The sequence below is a fragment of the Barbus barbus genome (assembly GCF_936440315.1).
Source record: "Barbus barbus genome assembly, chromosome: 36".
NCBI lineage: Eukaryota > Metazoa > Chordata > Actinopteri > Cypriniformes > Cyprinidae > Barbus > Barbus barbus.
The window spans coordinates 26988039-27014704 of record NC_136714.1 but is presented as its reverse complement, the minus strand read 5'-3'; the positions used below and the strand labels follow the sequence as shown (position 1 = coordinate 27014704).

Here is a 26666-nt window from a genome sequence, read left to right as displayed (position 1 = left end):
AAATAGGCTAGTGTAAATTACATCGCTAATATATAACAGCATAATGGCAGGGCACTTTTGTAACGCGGGGTTAATGTTCCCCATCGGTGCAACTGGAATTTAAAAGCATTAAAAACACAATCTAAACTGATAAATAACAGATTGGAGATTGAAATAATAACAGATTTGTCTAATTTAAAATGAATAATAAAAACTGAGATGAAAAATTTACTTAAGCTAGAAATTTAATTTTTTTCTCTATCTAATGTTGATATGGTAACTGGTACATACTGTTAATTTTGTTATGCAAGCATGTGTGGAAATATTTAAACCACGTGTGTTACAACTAACATCGCGTTACTCTGTGCCTCGCGCTCCCCTACTTTTTTATTTAAGTTATTTGCAAGTGTTGTAATGAAATAAGCAAAGATAAGAACTAAGACTTGAACAAACTGTTATTTTCACATTCAACCACTAGAAAGCAGAAGTTCATTTCAGAGCAAACTCATGTCTGTTTTATTTAGATTTACTACATTTTCATAATAATTTTAGAATCAGTTCAGCATCAAAGGTGGAGTAGGCCTATAATAAGCAAGCTACACAGATATTGGAAACTTTCCAAATGTAACATACGCTGCACAACATACCCTGAATACAGTATGATGTTTTTCAACTTTTTCAAGTACAAATGACCTCCCCAGCTCCATCTCTGTGTGAAGTAATGGGTGGAGTTAGGTGTCTATCTCCACCCATTACCTCCAGCGAGGGGGAGCTAGAGCTCCAGCTCCTCCCATTTGGCTCTTGAGCGAGCACCCTATCAACTTTTTTGGCAACCTCCGCTCCTCTCCACTCCTATAAGAACAGCCTAACTAAACAGATAGAGATACAGTTCTTGGTCAAGTTATGGGACGTCCCAAGTTAACTCTTTAAGGAGCGTGTAAACACATTTTTTTGTTTGTGTTACGAATTTAAATGTTGACGTGCTTGCTGTGATCACAACAAATCTGGATTTACTGAAGACGAAAGTGTGTTTCTGTGGACATTGCTTTACTTCATCAGTGTGGATCTTAAAACTCATATAAGGTGCTTTTAAGTTGTATTTTATTTATTACTGTACCGTGGCCCTAATATGATGCAGGGACCTTTCGACATATTTATTTAAAACATAAATACATCGATATCTGAAAGACTGGTATTTTTATATGTTCAGAAAGAAAAACATCTAAACAATGTCCCGCAGTTTATTTACTGCAATTTGTTCGGGAAATACAGATAAGACGGAAGAAGTAGAAGAGAGAGATGAAGAGGAGGGAGGAAAATTCACATGACAGTGGATCAAAACCAGCATCCAGTCTTGTTAAACGGAACAGTATTCGTGACCTGAAACCATGCTGTGAGTATTTATATAATATAATCACTATAATCAGTCACTTTATACTTGCTTTAGTCATTTTTTGTGGAGTAACTTGTGATAAACAGAGAGTTGCACATGTTTTACGTTATCACCTCTTCTAAAATGCAACAATTCATCCAGCACATAAAAACGATATGAGGATAAGCAGTATTATTTTTGCATCTTCAGTCTCTCCTGACGCAGAAAGACCTGAGAGTCAATCTGATGTATCAGAATCGAAGAAGAGGTGAGTGATTCCCAGTTCATCTACAGAGGCAGACTCAAGAATTGAAGCTGAAAAGATGTGCTTCTTAAATGTTACTTAGACTTTACCTGATTTTCAATTGCTCAAATATTTCTGAGATGCTGATAAGTGAAACGTCTATCTCTGAATTTATTTTCACGTTTGTGTATTAAAGTGTCCAGAAGAATCTCCAGCAGATCATCTGAACACCCATCAGACAAATCTCTATGAATCTCTCACGTTTCTTCAAATGGAGCTGCAATAGGCTCCATCCAATCAGGAGCTTGGTCCACATCCTGGTCATATGCCAAATAACAACCCCCTGCAAAAATGCTGGAATGTTCAATTCAGCTCCAGATTTAGAAGGAGATGCATGTTCTTCGGCAGCTTGGTATCAAAAACCAGCTTGTTATTTAGAATATAAAGAGCATGCAAGTCTTACCAATTTACTGTATTACCCTAATATAAAGGAATCTCTGTACTGATTTTTTACAGGTGTTTTACCTGTATTTTAAATTTTGCACATCATTGCATTGGGTTTTAGGGTTAATGGAAAACTAATAGATAATCTTCTGCCAGAAAATTATTTTCCGTTGTTTTGTTTTAAACAGTGTACTCGCTGTTTTCTGTGCATGCACACAGAGAGCACATTTCAGACATTACTGAACTTTTCACTTTTGGGTCTATCACGCTTAAATAGACATATTCACCCAAAATGAAGTGAAATTATTGGCCATTTGGCAAGTGTCCTTGTCAGGGCAATCTTAACTGAGTTACAATAAAATGTCTTAAAGAATGTAAATAGTTGGGAGAAAAAGCTTTATAAAACTGCCACTGTCTTGTGTCGTGAAATAAGGTACAGAAGAAAATGAAAAAAAGAAATCTTTACTAAGGATTAAGCTATATATTTATACATTACAGTATGCTATTTCATACCTGAATTGTATTTATTTGTGCTTTTGCTCATAATTTGTTCTTATTGATTGTTTACTTGTCTTTTTAAATGTTTTATTTTTATTTGATTTTATTTTGCCCACCAGGAATGTTCATTGGTCCCATCTTACATCAAAATATTTAAAAAATAAAAATGTGCTATTATTTCTCACCGATTGCTTCATGACATTGATAAAGAATTAAATCACTGATAATTCTACAATTCATCATTTCTTTATTAAATCATCATTATTTACCATCAGTAAAAAAACAAACTGTTTATGTTATTCTTCAAATCACAGAGTGTGTTGAGGGCAGCAAGTAAGGATAATTCAGCCAAAAATTAAGTTTTATCATAATTTCCTCGCCCTCATGTCCTCATGGTTCCAGTATTGCTTTGGCATACATAATCAGGTGCGTCGCTATAGAGTTCTGGGCCCTGTGCACTCAATTTACTACAGGGCCCCTCAATCATGTTTATGTGGTGTCATATTTAGATTTCTTCCAACAAATAATGTAATTAATGGTTTCAGCCAGATTTTTTCGATCAGAGTGAGTTGAAAAAGACAATGGCGCCATCTAGATTTGAAAAGGCCAGACTCACACCCAATACTTTTTTTGCAAGAGAGATGAAAAGAAAGAGAGAGAACAGCCACAATGTAGTAAAAATGAGAAAAATTCCCCTGAAGCAAACAAATCTAGATACTGCATTGGAATAGGCCTGATCCAACATCGAGTGAAGTCCATATCATCTGCTTGAACATGTTCCTTCCTGGGAGAAGAAGGGAACATATTCCAGTCTTATATGGGAAAATATTTAGGAATGTGAATCACACCCAATATCCATAAAAACACATAAACACACACATAGCCAATAGAGAGAGAGAGAATAGAGAGTATACTTATAAAAAAAAAAAGTTTTTTTTTTATATAAATATAATTTCTGCCAGTATATTTTATCCGTCATTACACGTCAAGAAAATGCATTCACATATGTCACATTTGATGGAAAGAAGTTGTGTCTGTAACACATGGACATATAATACATTTAAATAAATGCAGCTAGGAACATAATTTTTTTTTTTTTTTTTTTACACTATATATAAAAAATAAACATTGTTTTTTGCTTCACCATTTACCACAGTGCAGAAAAACTTTCAAAATATTCAGCTTGAATGCAATGTTAAATGCATACATGTAAATAAGTGGGCTGAACTATTTCTGATGACAACTAGTTATTCAGAGGACTCAGAAATCATCAAGTCAAGTTCAGACTCGTTGCATGATGTCACACCTAGTGCACTCACTCACAAGGGTGGGAACACAGAAAGGTAAGCCAGGGACACTCAAATTGATGCCAGAAAGGCAGGATTTTATGCACAATCTTGTACATTTGTTCTAGTTTATATGACCGATTGTGCGAATTCTGCAACAAGGTATGAATCGAAGTTCTGAAGGAAACGTGAAACGTAATTCAGAACAATTTGAGTAAAGACTATGAGAAATAAAGTACAGAGAGAAAGTGTCAAAACTAAATGGAATATCAGAGAAAAGTATATGGAGCTTAACAGGAGAAAGAGTATGGATGGAATGAGACCCTGTCGTGAGTATTTTCATATAGAAGAAAATTTATGACAAATATATTTGAAACAAAAAAGCATGTTGAACTGCACTAACTGATGAAAGAATGCATTGAATTAACAGTGCTTGCATTTTTAATGCCTTGTATTTTCAGGGCTTTCATTTTTAGGGGCTGAAATTCAGTTATTTATTTAACCTGTGGATATTTCAGTTCAAAAGATTTCACACACATTTTCATAATTAAAAATTCAATAATCCATATGCACCTTCCAGAGTTGACTTCTGAAATATTCAGTCTGTTTAAAAATACAATGTATAAAATAATATTTATGCATTATATAATCTACGTAAGCTCTAAATAAACTAAACTGATTTAGGTTGTTTTTATTTCCAGTGTCTCATGATGCAGACAGACCTGAACGTGTCATGGGTCAGAAAGGATCAAATATGAGGTCAGATATTCACAGGAGAGAAAACTGATTGTCATCAGTTATGATGATATTCGTCTCTTCCTACTCATTAATATGAATAAGTGTTTAGAAATAATTATGAAAGAGCATCCCTGAACAGTTTTAATTTTTCATTAGATTCTTTTTTTCTCTTTAGCAATCACAGCCCATTAAAACCTCCTGAACCCGTCCTCCTGACAGCATCCAAATCAGCAAAACCGAAATGCGAAGTAAAATGCTGCTTATACAATTACAATAATATGAAGTTAGATATATGTGACCCGACCACAAAACCAGTCGTAAGTAGCACGGGTATATTTTATCCAGCAATACTTTGTATGGATCGAAATTATAGATTTTTCTTTTATGCCAAAAATCATTAGGATATTAAGTAAAGATTATGTTCCATGAAGACATTTAGCAAATTTCCCACTGTAAATATATAAAAACTTCATTTTTGATGAGTAAAATGCATGGCTAAGAACTTCATTTGGAGAACTTTAAAGGCAATTTTCTCAATATTTAGATTTTTTACTCATTCAGATTCCAGATTTTCTAATAGTTGTATCTTGGCCAAATATTGTCCTAACAAACCATATATCAATGGTTATTTATTCAGCTTTCAGATTATGTATAAATCTCTATTTTTTTTTTTTTTTTAAATGGACCCTTATGACTGGTTTTGTGGTCCAAGGTCGCATATTGTTAAAGTATCTTGATTATGAAGAAAACCATGCTTGATCTCTGTAAATTAGCATGTTGCAAAAAATAATAAATATATATATAACGTTGCTGTCATGAATCCAGTCCATGGACTTCCATCCGCTTGCCACCAGTGGTCCCTCTTCCATTACATTGACTCTCACACAACACAGACTGTTACATGTCACTCCGGACTACAGTTCCCATCATCCATTACATTGATTACACACACACAGCTGCATCCAATCAGACACTCTTTATAAGCCCTGGATGGCAGAGTATTGTTCTGCGTTTATCACTCACCTAGTGATAGCTGCTATATCGAGCCATTCCGTGTTTCAGTCTAGTCTAGTCTTGTTCATTCTTTAAGTTTATAGCCTGCCTTGGATTTCTCTCTTGCCTTGTCTTTTTGGACTCTGTTTGCCCCTGCCTGGACTATTACCTTGTTTTTGGATTATCTCTTTGTTTTGCCCCCTGGATTATGTTCGCTGCCGATCGACCCCGTCTGTTCACTGGACTGCTCTTGTGTTTTGCCCTTGCCATACCTGTTTGCTGGTGTTTCAACCCTGCCTGTGTTTTTGACCACATCTCTGTATAATAAAGTTTGCAAATGGATCCCCACGGCTCTCGTTTCTTTTGCCCTGTTACAGCTGCAAAATCATTTTCAGCTCCGTTGAACAATCAGTATACAGAATTATTCTGATGATGAGACACAGAATATGCTTCAAAAGAAGGAGAATCAAGACACACACAATCATTAAGTTTACTTAGTCACTGACCAGTAAAAATTAGTCCATCTCTTAGCTGCTTTGCCACAGACACTGCATGTTCATTTCATTCAGATTTCATAATCAATATCATCTTCTCTCATATTGTAAACAAACTGAAGCTCAAAAAAATCTAGTGCAGTTCTAGTTTTATTAGTATTGTATTTCAAACAGTAGAGCATGATGCGTGTGATTAAACATGTTATTGCATGCAGGTATAACCCCTTGAATTCATTAAACAAGTAAGTTTTAGTCATACAATTTGTTCCTTTTTTATTTTTCAGTCTAAACATGAAAAAAAGATTTAATATTCTATGTTCAAAATGCTTTCAATGCAATATTGCTAGTGTGCACAATTAAAATAAAAAACAAACATCTCTTCCTTTTACAGCAGCATTATCTTCAAAACTAGTTTCAAAAATTAATACTTGCCAAAATGTCCTGTCAAATAATCAGACTTCATTACTATTTTTAGCAAATTACACTCTTATTGAAATCACTCTATTCAAACAAATTCCATCTTTTTGATAAGATAACCATACAGTCAAATATATTCACTGTATAATTATCTCGGTTGTATTATAAAACTATTATTAATACAATGCATGTATAAGTTGTCCGATTTAGATTTCTCCCATTAAAAATAAAATCACAGTCTGACACACAGGGGTGGACTTAACCAATAAGCGAGGTAAGTGGCCACTTGAGGCCCATATTACGAAACCAGTTTGCATCTCAAAAAAAATTTAATATTGTGAAAAAGTTCCTTTTTTTGTAACTCATTTCAAAAAGTGAAACTTATATATTCTAGAATCAAGCAAAACATTTAAAAAGTTTTTTTTATTTTGATGATTAGAGCTTACAGCTCAAGAAAGTCAAAAATCCAGTATCTCAAAATATTAGAATATTTACATAAATGGTATAAATTCCAGGTATCTCTTGTTCTTTGAACCACAATAATGCGGAAGACTGCTGACTTGGCAATGATCCAGAAGACGATCATTGACTCCCTCCACAAAGAGGGTAAGTCACAGAAGGTCATTACTGAAAGTGTGGCTGTTTACAGAGTGCTGTATCAAAGCATATTAAATGCAAAGTTGACAGGAAGGAAGAATTTGGGTAGGAAAAGGTGCACAAGCAACAGGGATGACCGCAAGCTTGAGAATACGGTCAAGCAAAGCTGATTCAAACACTTGGGAGAGCTTCACAAGGAGTGTATTGACGCTGGAGTCAGTGCATCAAGAGTCTCCACGCTCAGACGTCTTCATGAAAAGGGCTACCAAAACACTTCTGAATCAACAATGTCGGAAGCATCTTACCTGGGCTAAAGAGAAAAAGAACTGGACTGTTGCTCAGTGGTCCAAAGTCTTCAAAGTCAAATTTTGCATTTCATTTGGAAATCAAGGTCTGGAGTCTGGAGGAAGAGTGGAGAGGCACAGAACCCAAGCTGCTTGAAGTCCAGTGTGAAGTTTCCGAAGTCAGTGATGATTTGGACTGTCGTGATGTCTGCTGGTGTCCGTCCATTATGTTTTATCAAGTCCAAAGCCAATGCAGCCGTCTACCAGGAGATTTTGGAGCACTTTATGCTTCCATCTGCTTTTGAGCTTTATGAAGATGCTGTTTTCCTTTTCCAGCAGGACTTTAGCACCTGCCCACACTGCCAAAACCACTTCCAAGTGCTTTGCTGACCATGATATTACTGTGCTTGATTGGCCAGTCATGCCTGACCTGAACCCCATATGGAATCTATGGGATATTTTCAAGAGAAAGATGAGAAACAGTCGATCCAACAATCCAGACGAGCTGAAGACTCAATAGCGCCTCAGCAGAGCCACCGGCTGATCGCTTCCATGCCATTCCTCACTGATGCTGGAGTTTGTGCTAAAGGAGCCCCGACCAAGTATTGAGCGCAGAAATGAACATACTTTAAAAAACTTGAACTTTTCTGCTTTTCAAATCCTTTTTTTGATTGATCTTAGGAAATATTCTAATATTTTAAGATACTGGATATTGACTTTCATGAGCTGTAAGCTCTAATTATCAAAATTAAAATTTTTGAAATGTTTTACTTGACCTAATGAATCTACAATATAAGTTTCCCTTTTTGAAACGTTACAAAAATATGAACTTTTTCACAATATTAATTTTTTTTTTTGAGATGCACCTGTATATGGAGAGCGTCAAATATTTTTGAGTTTTTGTCAGATGCCGAGTTCTGCAAGCTCGCAAATCCTCTCATTATAACAACATGTAGATGCAATACAAATAAGAGATTCATCAGATATAATCCAGCTGAAATGAAAACAAATGGCGACATCTAGAGGAACACCTGTGGCACTAACAAATTATCATAACTTCATATGGAAAATGTTTAACACATCAATTTAACTTTTCTTACATCTTTACCAAACTGTTTTCAAAATATAAGGTATAACCATACAATGTATGATGTTAAATGTTACATAACTGCTACTAGATAGCATCTGTAAAGCACTGCTGAATTGCCAGAGACACCCAACAGAATCACTTTTCCTGAGCAAGATCTTCTCTCAGTGAGCGTTATAGTGTCTATATTATGAGAAGAATCACTTTAGAAATATAAAAAGAAAAACATCTGGTGCCTTTTTTTGGCAAAAGAATGAGCTACTAATAGCTGTTTAGCAATGCTGAATACAATGTGCAATGCCTTGACTTCATGTAAACTAAAAGTAAATTTATCCATTAAAAATGACTATTTTTTGTGTCTTATTTTTTCAAATTTAGATGAAATCAATGAATTATTTACTTCTGAATGTGACTAAGACAACTGTGGGCAATGCTTTATCTTATGTTTTATTAGAGTAGACGAGCGGGAGAAATCCCTCCCACATGAAGAGCACTGGTACGGCTTTTCTCCGGTATGAATTCTCTCATGGGTTCTCAAGGTTGATGAATCAGCGAAGCTCTTTCCACAGTGTGAGCACTTGTACGGTTTCTCTCCAGTGTGAATCCTCTGGTGTTTCTTTATGTCACTAGACGTGGTACAGGTCTTGCCACATTGCACGCACACATAAGGTCTCACACCAGTATGAGTAATCTGATGAACTTGTAAACTGTACGGTTGTGTAAAACTCTTTCCACATAAAGTGCAAAAGTGACGTTTCACACCAGCATGACGTTTAAGATGTTCTTTTAAGTATGATGCGAAAACAAATGTTTTATCACACTGATCACAGCTGAATGATCTCACTCCGGAGTGAGAGAGCTGATGTTTTTTCAGGACACTGCTAGTTTTAAAACTCTTTCCACACTGAGTGCATGTGAACGGTCTTTCTCCGGTGTGGATTCTCATGTGCTTTGTAAGTTCTTGTTTGACAAAGAAACTCTTTCCACACTGAGTGCATGTATAAGGCCTCTCTCCAGTGTGAAATCTCACGTGTCTCTTAAGGTTTGATGTACGGTTGAAACTCTTCCCACACAGAGTGCATGTGAAAGATCCTTTGGCTCCAGTTTTTCCAGCTTGTTTTTGTGTGAAATTTTGTTCAGTTTGTGAAATGACAGTTTTAAAATTATGAAGTTTTTCAAACGGATGCTGCTGGTCTTCCTTCAGTCCCATCGAATCTAAAAATCAGCATATTAATTATCCATACTTCAATTAAACAAGGACATATTAGAAACATAAAATATAAATAAATTAACCCTCAGTACAAATCTAGTTTTTCTATCTACATCCCCCTGCTGATTTTGTATGTTTGCCCACTGACAAAGAAATGATCAGTCTATAATTTTAAATGGTAGTATTATTTGAACAGTGAGAGACAGAGAAACAAAAATCAAATCCAGAAAAACACATTTAAAAAAAAAAGTTATAAACTGATTTGCATGAGTCAAATAAGTATTTGATCCCCTATCAATCAGCAAGATTTCTGGCTCCCAGGTGTCTTTTATACAGGTAAGGAGCTGAGATTAGGAGCATTCTCTTAAAGGGAGTATATAAAAGACAACCTGTCCACAGAAATCAATCAGATTCCATACTCTCCACCATGGCCAAGACCAAAGAGCTATCCAAGGATGTCAGGGACAAGACTGTAGACCTACACAAGGCTGGAATGGGCTACAAGACCATCGCCAAGCAGCTTGGTAAGACGGGGACAACAGTTGGTGCAATTAATCGCAAATGGAAGAAACACAAAATAACTGTCAATCTCCCTCGGACTGGGGCTCCATGCAAGATCTCACCTCGTGGAGTTTCAATGATCATGAGAACGGTGAGGAATCAGCCCAGAACTACACTGGAGGATTTGTCAATGGTCTCAAGGCAGCTGGGACCATAGTCACCAAGAAAACAATTGGTAACACACTACGCCGTGAAGGACTGAAATCCTGCAGCGCCCGCAAGGTCCCCCTGCTCCAGAAAGCACATGTACAGCCCGTCTCAAGTTTGCCAATGATTCAGAGGAGAACTGGGTGAAAGTGCTGTGGTCAGATGAGACCAAAATCAAGCTCTTTGGCATCACCACAACTTCCCGTGTTTGGAGGAGAAGGAATGCTGCCTATGACCCCAAGAACACCATCAAAACACAGAGGTGGAAACATTATGCTTTGGGGGTGTTTTTCTGCTAAGGGGCAGTGATGGGGACTCGAGTTTGAGACTCGGACTCGAGTGCGACTTAAGTCGCACACACAGTGACTTCAGACTCGACTTGAGACTCGTCCTCGAAAGACTTCAGACTCGACTCGGACTCGAGCTGCGGGACTCGTGAACAATGTTTATTTTTAGGAAACAACTGATGATGAGCTCGCTGTTATTCCCCTCCCTCCGTTACCTATAACCTGCCCATGTAACACGTGACGTACTACGTATCTGCTGCGCGCGGTGCGGCCACACTTTTTTTATTTTTTTTATTTTAGGCGCGGCCGCCATACATTAGAGGACAATGAACAAACATGTCGACTGCTGTGCCATTCATCGTTAGCTTTGGATTTAAGGATAGATTATACAGTTGGTACATTAGTAAAACCATTACGCCCATGGAGAGTCCCGTAAACCACATATCCAAGTGAGTGAGTGTGTGTGTGTGTGCGCGCGCGCGCGCGCTTGCGTGTGAGAGAGTGTGTGACCAGTGTGGTCATTGAAAATGTGTTCAGATATATATTCTTCACAGAAAATGAGCCAAGGCCAATGAGTCTGAGTTTGAAAAAATAATTAATCGTATATTTTTTCTCTTGATAAAAAATGAAAACGGGTCCTACAGATCCGAACACTATACAAGGGTTAATTGCCAAACTTGTGGTGGTCGATTAACGTAAGCTAATCATTTACGTGCCGCTGGCTTCCATCACGTTAATTAACATTGTCTGCAAACAGGTTACAGGATTATTGTTGATCATGTAACATTACACTGGTTTGAGAGTTTGGGATGTGTTGACTTACAGTAGTTTATAAACTATGATTAGTTGCATTTGCATTGCCATTTAAGTGAAATTATTGAACTTAAATATACAAGCTTGATAAAAATAATCATTCTGAAGAAAATTTCAGATGGCTTTTGCATCTGAACTCTTCATATATTTCACATCGTTTGGTTTGTTGCAATAGTGTTTTGCATTTAGCTACGATGTGATGTTTGACCATATTAAGTCTTTCTTAATTTTTGGTCTGTACTGTACTGTGTTCTCATGCTACAAGGCAAAATACAGATAATATTAACTTAAAAGTAAAGCATTCTTGGTGTTTTTGTCATGTTGCAATAGCCTGTTTACACTGATTATATATAAAAATCAAAGCTGATACTGTATGCTAATAGATAAAGGAGTCATAATAACATATCACATGCTTTCAATTCTTTATATATAGCTATGCAGTGTTGGATGGGTCGCTGTACGTGATGCAACACTTATTATAACCAGAGACTTAATATAATAAAGAGACTTGAGACTTGACTTGGACTCTAGCTCAGAGACTTGAGACTTGACTTGGACTCTAGCTTAAAGACTTGAGACTTGACTTGGACTCTAGCTCAGAGACTTGAGACTTGACTTGGACTCTAGCTTAAAGACTTGAGACTTGACTTGGACTCTAGCTTAAAGACTTGAGACTTGACTTGGACTCTAGCTTAAAGACTTGAGACTTGACTTGGACTCTAGCTCAGAGACTTGTGAGCATCTCTGCTAAGGGGACAGGACAACTGCACCGCATTAAGGGAAGATGGACGGGGCCATGTACCGTCAGGCCCAGGGCATTGAAGCCAACCAGGGCACTAAAAATGGGTCGTGGATGGGTATTCCAGCATGACAATCACCCAAGATACACTGCCAAGGCAACAAAGGAGTGGCTCAAGAAGAACCACATTAAATATGATGCAATTTCAAGTTTTCCTTTCTCTTTGGAGTGTTACAAGCTGATTGTGCATAGGAAAGATCCCTGAAGTTGCAAAGACTAAAGTCTCAAAACCAAAGAGATATTCTTCAAAGTTAAGACTCTGCCAAACCCCCCTAAAACAGCTCATTCAAACACGCCCCCACGTCTACGGCACAATGTGGTAATATTTGCGTAATTCCGCCCAAATGTTCACGCAAAGAAAGAAGGTGTGGTTTCAGTAACCGTAGTAGTGTTGATGCAGCCGTGTCAGTGAAACGCTGTGTTTCTAGGTGAAAGCAAAAGCACTTTATTTGACCTTCCAAAAGTAGATGCATTCAAGAATCATTAAGATTACTTACAACAGATCAGCACAACCCAGATGTTATCACAACGCATTTTATGGACAAACGATTTGTGAACCTAGGAGAAGAGGTAATTCTGACTTTGCTATGACAAGCTGGTGCTTCTGAATCAGCGACTGTATGTTTTGTTATTAGTTTAAGTATTTGTTATTGACTGCTCAAATGTGGAGTTTTGCGCGTTGTGTGTGTGTGTGTGTGTGTGTGTGTGTGTGTGTGTGTGTGTGTGCTCGCGTGTGTAAGAGAGGGAGACATGTTCACACAACCGCGGCTTGTGTACTGCAAACACATACGAGCATCATCACTGTGTAAGGGTGCCAGGATGTCTGATCGACCCCTCAATGAAACAAAAGGCCCTCCTGAAAATTAACCCTTGAACTATCTCCTGCATATGTAAAAGAAACTTCAGAGACGCAGCACACAGTGCAGGTCACACTTCGCACACGCAATCTCCCCTTCACCCCGCTCCTCCTCCTCGCGTAAAATACACTGAAAACCTACACAATGTTATGTATGTACAAGTAGTAACTATGAATGTTTGATATCATTTAAAGTGTCTCCGTGCGCCTGGTAAAATGGTCTCATTCTCCCAACCATAATGAAAAGCTAAAAGAAGTTATAAAATATGAGAAAAGTGATGTCTCTCTTAAAAAGGTGTTTCCCTTCCCCAGATCCTCCATTCAGATTATACCTCCTGTATGCAAAACAAGAACCCATTCAAGTACAAATTCTGATCTCACAGTGTGAATCCCTCAACAGGGAACCAAAATGTAATTATAATGACAGACGCCACCATTTGGTATTGAGTTAGCTGGGTATATAAGGAAAAGGTGCAGAAAAGTTTGGGAGTCTGTAAGTTGACTTCCCACACAAACGCTGTGTATAGTTTTGTTGACAGGTAATAATTTCTACAAATTCCTCTATTTCTGAATTGTTGTTATGACATGTTCAACTGATGATTTTATTCTTATGAATTGGATTTTGAATTATTGCTTCATTACCTGGTCAATAAATTGTAAACGTTTGATTAGATTCTGACCGACTCTGAGATTTGGACTCTTTTCATTAATGGAGTCAGATGAAACAACGAGTTAGTACATGTGAGAAAATATATTGCATTTAATCTTGTTGTGTTGCGAAAAAGAAAGACAAGCAATACGCAGAGAAACCTTCCTCGTATTATTGGGAACCTCCATTGGACCAATAGACGAGCCCTACAACTGTATCTGTCACGCGACTCTGTTCCCCTCTTGGGCTTGAACTGATGGTAAATCTAAGGACATTATTAACGGTCTTTACATTTACTTTGAAAGCTAAAGCTCGTGATTATGGAAAGGGGCGTTACATTTCCGACTCATGCTTGTGGTGTTCGGCCAATCACAATGCACTGTGTCAGCTGGCCAATCAGAGCAGACTGCGCTTGTCGGAAGGAGGGACTTTAATTTAAGTGTTTGAGAGAGGCGGGGCATAGAGGACCTACAATAATGTACAGTATTTTAAAGATAATGTGTTTGAACATTAAAGCACGTCAGCATATTCTGTTACACCAAATATAAAATAATGATCTTTAAAAAAGCATCATATGACCCCTTTAAGGTCCTGGAGTGGCCTAGCCAGTTTCCAGACCTTAATCCCATAGAAACTCTGTGGAGGGAGCTGAAGGTTCGAGTTGCCAAACGTCAGCCTCAAAACCTTAATGACTTGGAGAGGATCTGCAAAGAGGAGTGGGACCAAATCCCTCCTGAGATGTGTGCAAACCTGGTGACCATCTACAAGAAACGTCTGACCTCTGTGATTGCCAACAAATACTAAATCATGTTTTGCGAAGGGGTCAAATACTTATTTGAGACTTTAAAATGCAAGTCAATTTATCACTTTTTTGAAATGCATTTCTGGCTTTTTTTTGTTATTCTGTCTCTCACTGTTCAAATAAACCAACCATCAAAATTATAGACTGATCATTTCTTTGTCAGTGGGCAAACGTACAAAATCAGCAGGGGATCAGCAAACCCCACTGTATCCATCTATTCATTCCCCAACTGTAGCTATCTATCTATCTATCTATAGGGCTCTAGACTTCGACCAAAACACACATTCACATTAATCTCACCTAACATTAAAGTTTTTAAACATACTTTTATATAGCAATAATTTCACATTCAATCTTCAAATGTACAAACAACATAAAGACAGTATATTTCTTATATTTCATTAATGGCATCTTTTTTTATGATTGAAGCCCAGCATCACTGATATCAATAATACTAATGTCTCTATAAAATAGTTTTTTCCTTTAATATTTAACCTATGACTGTAGCCAATCAGCATTACAGTATAATTGAGAGCTATCAATTTTAACATTTATTAGACTTAACTTCTAATTTAAATGATCTTAACAATCTTCACATGAACCCATAATAATAAATGACATATTTAGCGATCTGTATCATAAAAAATATCATTGTTTTTTTTTTTTATCGATTGACAGCACTAATATATATATTTAATTTCAGTTTTCATCTTAATGTTCCTCAGCAGTCATTATAGAGAATGAAGGAAAACACCAACCTGTTTGTTGAATTTTCATGTGTGCATTTAGTTCTTCTTTGACAAAGAAACCATTTCCACGCTGAGTGCACGTATAAGGCTTCTCTCCAATGCAAGCGAAAGATCCTTTGGCTCCAGTTTTTCCTCTTTGTTTTTGTGTGGAATGCTGTTCAGTCTCTGAAATGACTGCATTTCCATCTTCATTTTTAAAATGATGCTGCTTGTCTTCCTTCAGTCCCATCGATTCTAAAATCAACATAAGCCTATTAATTTCCCATACATGTCATATTTCCCATATATATATATATGTCAGGTTTCATCTTATGCTGCCTTCACGTGCTATCGGAAGTTTCCTATTTCCCACTTATGTGGTTGTGATAACAAGCTTGTCTTATTCAAGTGCTTTAATGTCAGAAAGAATAAAATGTAGCATCCCATTGGTTGACAATCATATAAACATTCACTGCTACATGCAGTTTGCTGACAATTCTGGAATTTCAGTCAAATGTATGCTTATAAAATATACAATGTGCTTCGAATGATCGTTCATATCTAGCCTATAAATACACTATTTTAAAGGGATAGTTAACCCCAAAATGAAAATTTGATGTTTATCTGCTTACCCCCGGGGGCATACAAGATGTAGATGACTTTGTTTCTTAAGTAGAACACAAACTAAGATTTTTAACTCAAACCGTTGCGGTCTTTCAGTCATATAATGGCAGTCAATGGGACTCATGGCTTTGAGAGTCAAAAAAAACAAAAACAACATACCAAATTAAAACGATACATTACACGCGCCGGATGTTGTGAACGCACTCAGAAATGTTGGACATTTGGGTGGATCAAAGGTAAAAAATGATATAAATACGGTTCAGTTTCTTGCACAGATCCACTGTTTCATGTCTTAAGGCCTCAATGTATCGTCACAAGCCGCAGGGTTTAACTTGGTTTTGTCTGTGTATGTTTTTTGACTCTCAAAGCCGTGGGTCCCATTGACTGCCATTATGTGACTGAAAAACTGCAATGGTTTGAGTTAAAAATCTTCGTTTGTGTTCTACTTAAGGAACAAAGTCATCTACATCTTGGATGCCCCGGGGGTAAGCAGATAAACATCACATTTTCATATTTGGGGGAACTAACCCTTTAACAACAAGACAAATGGATGTAGTTGTGAGATCAGCATCTCAACAATAGTTGTCCGCTTCACCAGGTTTAAAGCTCAGAAACTCTGGTATTTCTGAATTTCCCAGTAATAAATACGACTTGAGAGGCGTTCACGTTTATTTCTGATTAGGAAACTCGTATTTAGGATAATTCCGATAGCAGTAATTATAGTGAATGGAGTTTAACACCAACCTGTTTGTTCCTCTATATCTTCATATTTCATTCTGCAGGGTTCTTCGCCGAAAGAGCTGAATAAAACAGTACAAAATGCGCATTAGTCTAATCCATAAACACTCTCTCCACTTCAATAGTATAGTATTCTCAGCGAATTTCACTAAATACTTGTTATAACGAACAGTAGACAAATATATACACACCTTCGCTTCTCGGGGGTGATAAACAAACTTACAATTCTGTGAACGAGTTCTGATAAAACGAGATGAAGAGTGCTATCTGCACCAAAACACTGGAGGACAAGCTTTAGCCAAAAAAAAAGCTTAACTGCTAACGCTTTGGCTGCATGCAGGGAAGGAGACCAAACAGCTGATAATTTAATGAATCGACAAACTATCGGCTAATCTTAAACTCCTTTGCCATTAAACAACAACAGGCTCGTTTGCGATGAACCAAAGCTGCGCAGAACTGATCACGAGAGATGCACGCCGCGCAGGGTTGCCAGGTCCTCACTACAAAACTCCCCAAACTCGCGTTTATTCTTCTCCTTCTTCTGTTATTTGTTGGGTTGCATACCAGCTTTTTAGCTGCATACCGTCGCCTCCTGAATATAAATATTATATTCTACTCTTAAGTCCACTATTCTTAATGAATTAAAACTGTCTTTATTTAACTAGATGCTTGTTTTGTTTAGTATGTAGCAGATTGAAAATTCATTGCATCCTAAATTCTGTAGTTCTCTGCAGTTCATTCCTTCCCTGTTCTAGGACAGAAATAACACATGATCAACTGTTTCCTTCCCTTGGCATATTTCACATAAACCTATACTGTTTTTTGCCAGTTATGTGTACAATTAAGTTTTGTATGACCCATCTTTAATCTTGTTAAAATGATGTGATCTTCTTTACTTAAGTTTAGTATAAGTTTACTTTGACTTACCCGGTTTTGCATATTAGCTTATAAAAATGTCTTCCTGTTTTCCAGTCATTCCAGTCCCCTTGCAATTTTCCAATCACAAGCTTCTTTAATTCTACTCTTTCCCGCCATTCTGCTGAAACTGAAACAGTAGGAGAGTTCGGCCAAAGGGACTCTTTAGCCATTTTGTCAGATTTTTCATAAAATAGTGTGTTCTTTTGTAAGAGTAAGCCCTTGATTTCATGGAAACAAGTAACATGCAATATTCAACATGCTTATGTGTGTGCTAGTGTGCACAATTGACGAAAACAAATGAACTCCTCAAAGAAACAACAACAAAAAAGCATCCCTTAATTTTACAGCAACACACTATTTTCAATCATTTCAAAAACTAATACTATGTCCTGTCAAATCATCAACAATAATCAATAATAAACGTAAATCACTCTTTTGAAATAGATTCCATCTTTCTGATACAGTATTTTTTATATTTGGAATATATTTCATTGTATTACTGTAGAAATGTAGCAAATTGCTGTATTATTATGTTTACCAGTTTCAATAAGAGTACCCTGCGTACACATGCAAATTGATGAGTAATATTTTGGTCGTTATTGTGTCTGAGAGAGAAAATAATTCATGTAATTTCAAAGAATTGAATGGCTACAATGCATGTATAAATTGTGCTGAATTGCCAGACACTTTTCCTGAGCAATTTGACCTTCTCTCGTGTGTATTTAGAGGCCATATTATGAGAAAAATCACTTTTGCAATAAATAGAAAAACATCTGGTTGCATTTTTAGGAAAAAGAATGCCCTTAAAAATAAAAAAAAATGTTTGTTTTGTATTTTTCAGTTTTTTTTGCTTCATCTGAATATTGAATTATTTAATTGTAAGTGATGGATCCGAATGTGACTTGGACAACTGTGGGCAATGCTTTATCTAATAAGACACATTTATCTTTATATGTCTTATTAAACTAGAAGTGCGGGTGAAATCCTTCCCACATGAAGAGCGCTGATGTGGCTTTTCTCCAGTATGAATTCTCTCATGGGTTCTCAAAGATGGTGACTCAGCGAAGCTCTTTCCACAGTGTTTAGCCTGATCTCGAATCAGTTTTATCAATTTGTAGACCTTTTTAATTAAAAAGATGAGTAGTTGTTAATAGGCCAAGCTCTCCATAAAACAGACAAAACCCTGCAATTAATAATAACAATTCAAAAACACAGAAACACTTCATATTTAATTGATTTTTTATTGCATTTGATGCATATACTGTCAATAAAACATATGCAATGGGTTTGTAAAATCATTTTGTGTGTCTACTGATAGAAATCAAATCTCAATATTTAGGTCACCTCTTCAAAACAGTTCTAACCAGCTTAGTACAGCAATTAATTTCACATTCAAAATGCACTGTCATACATGTTTCAAATCTACTTATTCTTCATAACACTAGCAAGATTGTCCTCCAACACAATCTAAAAAAAATCTAACAACAGGTAGCATAACACAATGTTTTCTTTCAATGTCTTTACAAAATAAGAGCTACTCTCAGAACGAACTTACTGCAGTAGTTACAGTTCATTTTTACATTACAGTAGCCTACAAAGTTATTCCTATTCCCCAGGTGTTACATTGTTTTGATAGCGTTTTTTAGATTTGGTATATAAATTGATGGAATTAACGTAGAAATGTAGCAAATTTCTATTATTTTGTTAGGTTCTGAACTAAAGTTGGACAGTTTTGAAAAGATGTAAATGTGCAAATAGTTCTGTAATATTTTGGTGGTTATTGTGTCTGAGAGAGAACAGAATTGATGTAATTTCAAAAACTGTGCCAAAGCAATACTAATGATCCTTCATTTAGTCACATAGACAACAATTTATTATATTTTTTCCAAATTGTTTGTTAAAATATAAGGTATAACCATATAATGTGTGTTCTGAAGTCTTGTACATATTTTAACGACTAGAACCTGTAAACCAAGTATTTTTAAGAACACATTCACTGTAATTTGATCTTTTGTGTATCTCCATATTGTGACAAGAATCACCTTTTTATATACAAACAGAAAAACATCTAATATCTGATAAGCAATGTCAAATTCAATACTTAACAGGTAAACTTAAGGAAAACGTATCCATTGATCACTTAGATGCCTTTGCGCAGTGTTTTTTCATATGACGCGGTAGATTACCTAATTTGGTGAAACTCTTTCCGCATGAAGAGCACTGGTACGGCTTTTCTCCAGTATGAACAGGCTCATGATCTTTCAAGTTTTGTAACTGAGTGAAACTCTTTCCGCACTGTGAGCACTTGTAAGGTCTCTCTCCAGTGTGAATCCTCTGGTGTCTTTTAACGATGCTAAATGTAGCAAAGGTCTTTCCACAGTCAAAGCACATATACGGTTTCACACCAGTATGAATAATCTCATGCTGTTTTAACTTTTGTAGAGATATAAAACTCCTTTCACAAAAAGAGCAATGGTGAGGCTTCACCGCAGCGTGAATTTTAAGGTGTGTTTTTAAGCTTGATGCCACAACAAATGTTTTATCACACTGATCACAACTGAACGATCTCACTCCAGAATGATAACGCAGGTGATCTTTGAGAACGCCTGAGTCTCTGAAACTCTTTCCACACTGAGTGCATGTATAAGGCCTCTCTCCGGTGTGAATTCTCATGTGCAGATTTAGGTGTGCTTTATAAGTGAAACGGTTTCCACACTGAGTGCATGTATAAGGCCTCTCTCCGGTGTGAACTCTCATGTGCACATTTAGTTGTCCTTTAGAACTGAAACTCTTTCCACACTGAGTGCATGTGAATGGTTTTTCTCCAGTGTGACATTTCATGTGCACAGCAAGGTTTCCTTTCTGATTGAAACTCTTTCCACACTGAGTGCATGTGAATGGTTTTTCTCCAGTGTGACATTTCATGTGCACAGCAAGGCTTCCTTTAGAACTGAAACTCTTTCCACACTGAGTGCAGGTGAATGGTTTTTCTCCAGTGTGACATTTCATGTGCACAGCAAGGCTTCCTTTAGAACTGAAACTCTTTCCACACTGAGTGCAGGCAAAAGATCCTTTGACTCCAGTTTTTGGAGCTTGTTTCTGTGTGAAATTCTGTTCAGTCTTTGAAATGACAGCGCTTCCATCTTTATTAGTGACATAAGGTTTTTGAAACCAATGCTGCTTATCCTTATTCACTTGCACGGAGTCTAAAATCAAAACATTAAATGATCAATATTCTTGACAAGCATGAAACAAAAAACAATTGCACCTCAATCGAGCAAAAATACACTTCACTGCTGAATCCACTACTATAGATGTACGGTTATATCAGTTTTCACCTTCATGCTCTTAAGCAGTCATTAAAGAGAAAGAAAGAAAACACCAACCTATTTGTTCCTCTGTATCTTCATCTTTAATTCTGCAGGGTTCTTCCTCAAACTCCATCTTTCCAATAGTATGTCAGTAGCTTCTCCTGGAGTAGTTCCTCCTGCTTGCTTCTTCTTCAGCTGTGGGAAGATGGGAATATTCTCCAGCATTTAAACTCTCATGAACGGCTGTGGAGCGGCTTCAATGGAGGAGTCAATGGAGCTCATTTAGCAGATGATCATCATCACACTTACAATCACTCTCAATTATCCAGGGGGTTGAGGGTTATTGATGAGGGTTGATTGCTGTAATCAGACATCCATTAAACGTGTGAATGTGTGAAAATTAAAGACAAAGGAATAGTTTGCAGATCACAGATATGAACATTTAGCTTAAATACTCCAGTTCTCTTTTGCATAATAATTTACAGGTAAACAGATGAGTTTGAAAATAATGCATTTTGTTAACAAAACTGACTCTAGAACATTTCTTTGTTAGTGTGTCTCAAATTAAAAATAGTATGGTGCTAGCAACATCCTTTTGATGATACAATATTTATTTGGAAGAAAAAAAAATGTATTGCTATTTGCAGTCTGTTGCAAAATAAGCAAAATGAAAATAATTTTCAGGAGGTGTCACACAGACTTTTTAGATGCAGATAAATGCATCTAATAATTGGTCACAGCTTTATGAAATACAAATAAAAAAAATACAAAATAGAGTGTAATAAAATATGATGTTGTATATAATGACTTTTAGGATAAAGACATGTTCACCTTAACACTTTCACCTTTGTTAATCCATGTGGTGCATTACTTCTTCAAACAAAAGTCATCATTAAATACACGTTCATCACCGTTCAAACTTCACAAGATAGTGCTACCTGCGCGTGTGAACTCTGTCGAAGGTTTAGGCAGAAGTTCACTAACTGGTGTTGCCCTATTGAACCTTTTTATGACACATATCTGGTGAAGTTAGGTATAGTTGAGAATTGAGCTTTTATAATGAATTTATAATCCATTCGAATGCGGTTTCAAACTGATGTTCAGGATGAGATGAGATGGATAAAGAAGTTGTCGATAACAACCAACTTAAATAAATAGAGGCCCCCAAAGATGATGGTTTTAATAAGCTGTTGGAAAATCTTGTTTAGTTCATTTTACTTTATTTCTTTATCCGATCTTTGATTGTTGCTTCGCTTAAAACATACTTCTTTCCGACGTAAGAAATAAATCAGATTTTTGTTATAGATGAACAAACACGCTCACCTCTTCTTTTTAAATTTTAAAGCTAATTACTTTTACATTTTAATGACAGAAAAAAAGAAAAAAACTGACGTATTGTTTAACTAACATGTCAGATGCTTTTTTGTTTTCATTTTCTACATTTTTCCTAAAACTGTTTTCACAACACTAGCACATCTGGACTTGTAGGGAAAAAACAAATAAAAGCTTTCCTGTAGCTCAAATAGTAGAGCATGGCGCTAGCAACGCCAAGGTCATGGGTTCGATTCCCAGGGAAAGCAAGAGCTGATAAAATGTAAAAACTGTAACTTGAATGCAATGTAAGGCCGTGTTCACACTTGGCGTCTTTTTCGAAGCTGCCGGCGTCTGTTTTACATTATAATCCTATGGAGTAAACCGTGTTTTCAAAAAAGTCCTGAGCGCTTTTTAAAACGCCACCGCCAGCGTCTTTTTCTGCAGCTCAGAGCGTTTTTTCGAGTTGAAAAAATTTCAACTTTTCTGAAAAAAACGCCCTACGTCAAGCGCCTTTTTGACAGCTGACCAATGACAAGCGAGTAGCGAGATCTGTCGTTTCCATAACAACAAGAGAAGGTGCCGGTAGATAGACTGCTCGTACTAGTTTCGGAGCACAAGGAGCTGTATGATATGAGCACAAAACTCTATCATAATATTGGTTCCTTCCTCGTATAATGTCGTGCACCCACAAACGTCGTTGTGAATCGACATTTTCTTTCCCGTTAACTTCAAAAGCCAACGCAAGAGCCAACTTTTTACTCTTTCTTGACATTTCTGCAGTACACAGCGCTAGGCTACTGTTACAGCTGTTGCTATGACAACAAAAGATGCTCTCAGCTGCTATTTGTAACAGACGCTGCGCTTTGTTTTTCATTAAAAAAACGCTCTTGTCAACTTTTTCTAGTCAAAAAAGACGCCAAGTGTGAACACAGCCTAAGTCGCTTTGGATAAAAGCATCTGCTAAATGCATAAATGTAAATGTAAAAAAAAAAAACATCTTAAAACGTTGTGCATGTTTGATCTTTTTTCTTGATAAGTATGTGAAAGCGCTTTAATAAAAACTTCCCTTTATCCCATTTAACACAATTTCACCATTTAAAGTTTAAACCACATAACAATGGCCCGACACACAGTCATAAATTCCTTCAGATCACTGGAGTGGATGAAACAGATGGCCACTTAGACGGGTGGTGGTGGTGGGGGGGGGGGGTGTTTATGAGGGGCAATAAATCAATTTTTAGAGACAAGGTGCCTTACTTTCTCATTTCTAGACCTAAAAGACAGTGTTATTTTGCAACATCTACCATTTTAGAAGACTCAGTTTCTTCTATTTCTCTATTCTTTTGTTTGAATACGAAATTCAGATTTTATATTAAATAATAAAATATACAACAAATGTTGATAAATAAAGATGTGACAGTTAATGTGGTTATTTTCTTTCGTTCTTTTGTCTTTATTTTATTTATTTTTTGGGCTAGTAGAAGTTCTGAATGGCTGGTAACTTCATTTAGTAGCCAAATTGGCTGGTGAGTGAAAAAGTTAATTTCAAACCCCGTCAACAATGGTTGTCCCCTTCATGTTTAAAGTTTATGACCCACCCAACTCAGAAACTCTGGTATTTCTGAATTTCCCAGTAATGAATACGACTTGAGAGGCGTTCACGTTTATTTCTGATTAGGAAACTCATATTTACGATAGCAGTAATTATAGTGAATGGAGTTTAACACCAACCTGTTTGTTCCTCTATATCTTCATATTTCATTCTGCAGGGTTCTTCGCCGAAAGAGCTGAATAAAACAGTACAAAATGCGCATTAGTCTAATCCATAAACACTCTCTCCACTTCACTAAATACTTGTTATAACGAACAGTAGACAAATATATACACACCTTGGCTTCTCGGGGGTGATAAACAAACTTACAATTCTGTGAACGAGTTCTGATAAAACGAGATGAAGAGTGCTATCTGCACCAAAACACTGGAGGACAAGCATTAGCCAAAAAAAGCGTAACGGCTAATGCTAACGCTTTGGCTGCATGCAGGGAAGGAGACCAAACAGCTGATCATTTAATGAATCGACAACCTATCGGCTAATCTTAAACTCCTTTGCCATTAAACAACAACAGGCTTGTTTGCGATGAACCAAAGCTGCGCAGAACTGATCACGAGAGATGCACGCCGCGCAGGGTTGCCAGGTCCTCACTACAAAACTCCCCAAACTCGCGTTTATTCTTCTTATTCTTCTGTTATTTGTTGGGTTGCATACCAGCTTTTTAGCTGCATACCGTCGCCTCCTGTCCTCCTGAATATAAATATTATATTCTACTCTTAAGTCCACTATTCTTAATGAATTTTACAACTGTCTTTATTATTTAACCAGATCCTTGTTTTGTGTTTAAAATTATGAGACAGAAAGTAAGGCACCTTGTCTCTAAAATTTATATAAATTGACAAGGTGCCCTCATAAAAATGCCATCCCCCACCCATACCTGGACATCTGTTTGTACCCCTCCCCCCATCACCACCCGCCTAAGTGGCCATCTGTTTCATCCACTCCAGTGATCTGAAGGAATTTATGACTGTGGGGCCAATGTTATGTGCTTTAAACTTTAAATGGTGAAATTGTGTTATGGGATAAAGGAAAATTATTAAAGTGTTATACATGCAAAAAGATCAAACATGCACGTAAAACGTACAACGAATGTTTTTTATTGACCGCAGCGCTCTAAGCTCAGTTAGTTTTAAATTGTAATGTTACAAGATTTTTAAAAGTATCTTATACTATTGTTTTAATGGTCTGATATTTTTATTTCACACCACGGTAATACAAGCCAATACTATATTATTTAACTTTGTATCTGTTATAAACTCAAACTTTTAAAAAAAAAAGTGTGACAGATTGACAAATATATCTCGTTTTAACTAACGTGTCCGATGTTTTTTTGTTATAGATGAACGAACACGCTCACCTCTTCTTTTTAAATTAGAAACTGACGTATTGTTTAACAATATGCTGTTTTATTTTCTACGTTTTTCCTAAAACTGTTTTCACAACACTAGCACATCTTGTAGGGAAAAACAAAAAAACATTTGTTGTACGTTTTATGTGTATGTTTGATTTTTTTTCTTGATATGCATGTATAACACTTTAATATTTTTTATATTTTTTATAAATAATAAAATTAATAAAAATAAAATTTTTCCTTTATCCCATAACACAATTTCACCATTTAAAGTTTAAACCACATAACATTGGCCCCACAGTCATAAATTCCTTCACTGGGGGGTGGATGAAACAGACGGGTGGTGGGGGGGGAGGGGTACTAACAGATGTCCAGTTACGGGTGGGGGATGGCATTTTTATGAGGGGCAATAAATCCATTTTTAGGTGCCTTACTTTCAGTCTCCTTTCTAGACCTAAAAGACTGTTATTTTGCAACATTTACCATTTTAGAAGAATATACAACCATCATATTTTATATCACTGTATTTTGTAATGCCAAAACATGTTTTATCACTGATCACAGCTGAATGATCTCACTCCAGAGAGAGAGAGCAGATGTTTGTTCAGAACAACTCTGGATTTAAAACTCTTCCCACACAGAGTGCATGTGAACGATCCTTTGGCTCCAGTTTTTCCAGCTTGTTTTTGTGTGAAATTCTGTTCAGTCTCTGAAATCACTGCATTTGTAGCAATAGCCAGCAATACATTGTTTGGGTCTATGCCAAAAATCTTTAGAAAATTAAGATCATGTTCCATGAAGATATTTTGTAAATTTCATGCTGTAAATGTATCAAAACTTAGTTTGCATTGCTAAGAACTTCATTTTTTTGCACCCTCGGATTCCAGATTTTCAAATAGTTGTCTCTCAACTAAATATCGTCCGATCCTAACAAACCATACATCAATGGAAAACTTATTTATCTTTACAATTTTTATTTAAAAGAATTGACCCTATGACTGGTTTATTGGCCCAGGGTCAGTCATTAAAAGAATGAAGGAAAACACCAACCTTGTTCCTCTATATCTTCATCATTCTGCAGGGTTCTTCACCGCAAGAGCTGAATAAAACAGTACAAAATGCGCATTAGTCTAATCCATAACCACTACAATATTATAGTATACTCAGCGAATTTAATCAAATATTTGTTATAACGAACAGTAGACAAATATATACACACCTTATGCCTTCTCGGGGCTGATAAACTTACAAAACGTGTTTTGATGAACGACTTCTGATGAAACGTGGCTCTCGGCACAAAACACTGGAAGACAAGCAACCTTTAGCCAAAAAAGCAGCCGCTTTGGCTGTATGCAGGGAAAAAGATGAAAACCGTTTCGTGAATGGATGTCAACAGAGGAGAGGCTTCACTGCACTGAACAAACAGCTTTTGTTAGGAAACAGTTTATCATTTAGTAATGAATCAACAGCCTATCGGAGCCGCTCGTTTGAGATCAGAAAACTCTGCGCATGC

The 26666-nt window shown here is 36.6% G+C and overlaps 2 protein-coding genes and 2 long non-coding RNA genes across 5 annotated transcripts; 2 read left to right on the top strand and 2 right to left on the bottom strand.

The window, feature by feature from the left end:
• Positions 1 to 827: 827 nt before the first annotated feature.
• On the top strand, positions 828 to 2813 carry LOC306855656. Its single transcript, XR_013782953.1, has 4 exons — positions 828 to 1062; positions 1252 to 1372; positions 1562 to 1619; positions 1792 to 2813. It is a non-coding gene; the product is annotated as an uncharacterized lncRNA (long non-coding RNA).
• Positions 2814 to 3887: 1074 nt separating this feature from the next.
• LOC306855657 lies at positions 3888 to 5901 on the top strand. The gene is made up of 3 exons (XR_013782954.1): positions 3888 to 4152; positions 4525 to 4582; positions 4737 to 5901. It is a non-coding gene; the product is annotated as an uncharacterized lncRNA (long non-coding RNA).
• Positions 5902 to 6181: 280 nt separating this feature from the next.
• LOC306855655 (uncharacterized protein) lies at positions 6182 to 17151 on the bottom strand. Its single transcript, XM_079394448.1, has 4 exons — positions 16839 to 17151; positions 16654 to 16709; positions 15316 to 15540; positions 6182 to 9648 (listed from the first exon to the last, which is right to left on the bottom strand). The coding sequence occupies exons 2-4, from the start codon at positions 16682 to 16684 to the stop codon at positions 8846 to 8848; spliced, it is 1059 nt and encodes a 352-aa protein (XP_079250574.1). The 5' UTR covers positions 16685 to 16709; positions 16839 to 17151; the 3' UTR covers positions 6182 to 8845.
• A 1637-nt stretch (positions 17152 to 18788) lies between these two features.
• On the bottom strand, positions 18789 to 26666 carry LOC306855952 (uncharacterized protein). 2 transcript variants are annotated; one of them, XM_079394926.1, is made up of 5 exons: positions 26373 to 26666; positions 26204 to 26252; positions 23922 to 23977; positions 20952 to 21236; positions 18789 to 20771 (listed from the first exon to the last, which is right to left on the bottom strand). In XM_079394926.1, the coding sequence occupies exons 4-5, from the start codon at positions 21007 to 21009 to the stop codon at positions 19702 to 19704; spliced, it is 1128 nt and encodes a 375-aa protein (XP_079251052.1). In that variant the 5' UTR covers positions 21010 to 21236; positions 23922 to 23977; positions 26204 to 26252; positions 26373 to 26666; the 3' UTR covers positions 18789 to 19701. The 2 variants fall into 2 exon arrangements, with proteins under 2 accessions (XP_079251052.1, XP_079251053.1); XM_079394927.1 differs by having other exon boundaries at positions 26403 to 26666.

Bases quoted from the DNA above. Each gene is read 5' to 3' on its own strand.
- LOC306855655 (XM_079394448.1), bottom strand. From the start codon at position 16,684: ATGAAATATGAAGATATAGAGGAACAAACAG. The intron at 15,541-16,653 runs GTTGGTGTTAAA...TGTTGATTTTAG, and splicing joins AGATATAGAGGAACAAACAG to AATCGATGGGACTGAAGGAA. The intron at 9,649-15,315 runs GTTGGTGTTTTC...GCTGATTTTTAG, and splicing joins CATGAAAATTCAACAAACAG to ATTCGATGGGACTGAAGGAA.
- LOC306855952 (XM_079394926.1), bottom strand. From the start codon at position 21,009: ATGGAGTTTGAGGAAGAACCCTGCAGAATTAAAGATGAAGATACAGAG. The intron at 20,772-20,951 runs GTTGGTGTTTTC...TTTTGATTTTAG, and splicing joins AGATACAGAGGAACAAATAG to ACTCCGTGCAAGTGAATAAG.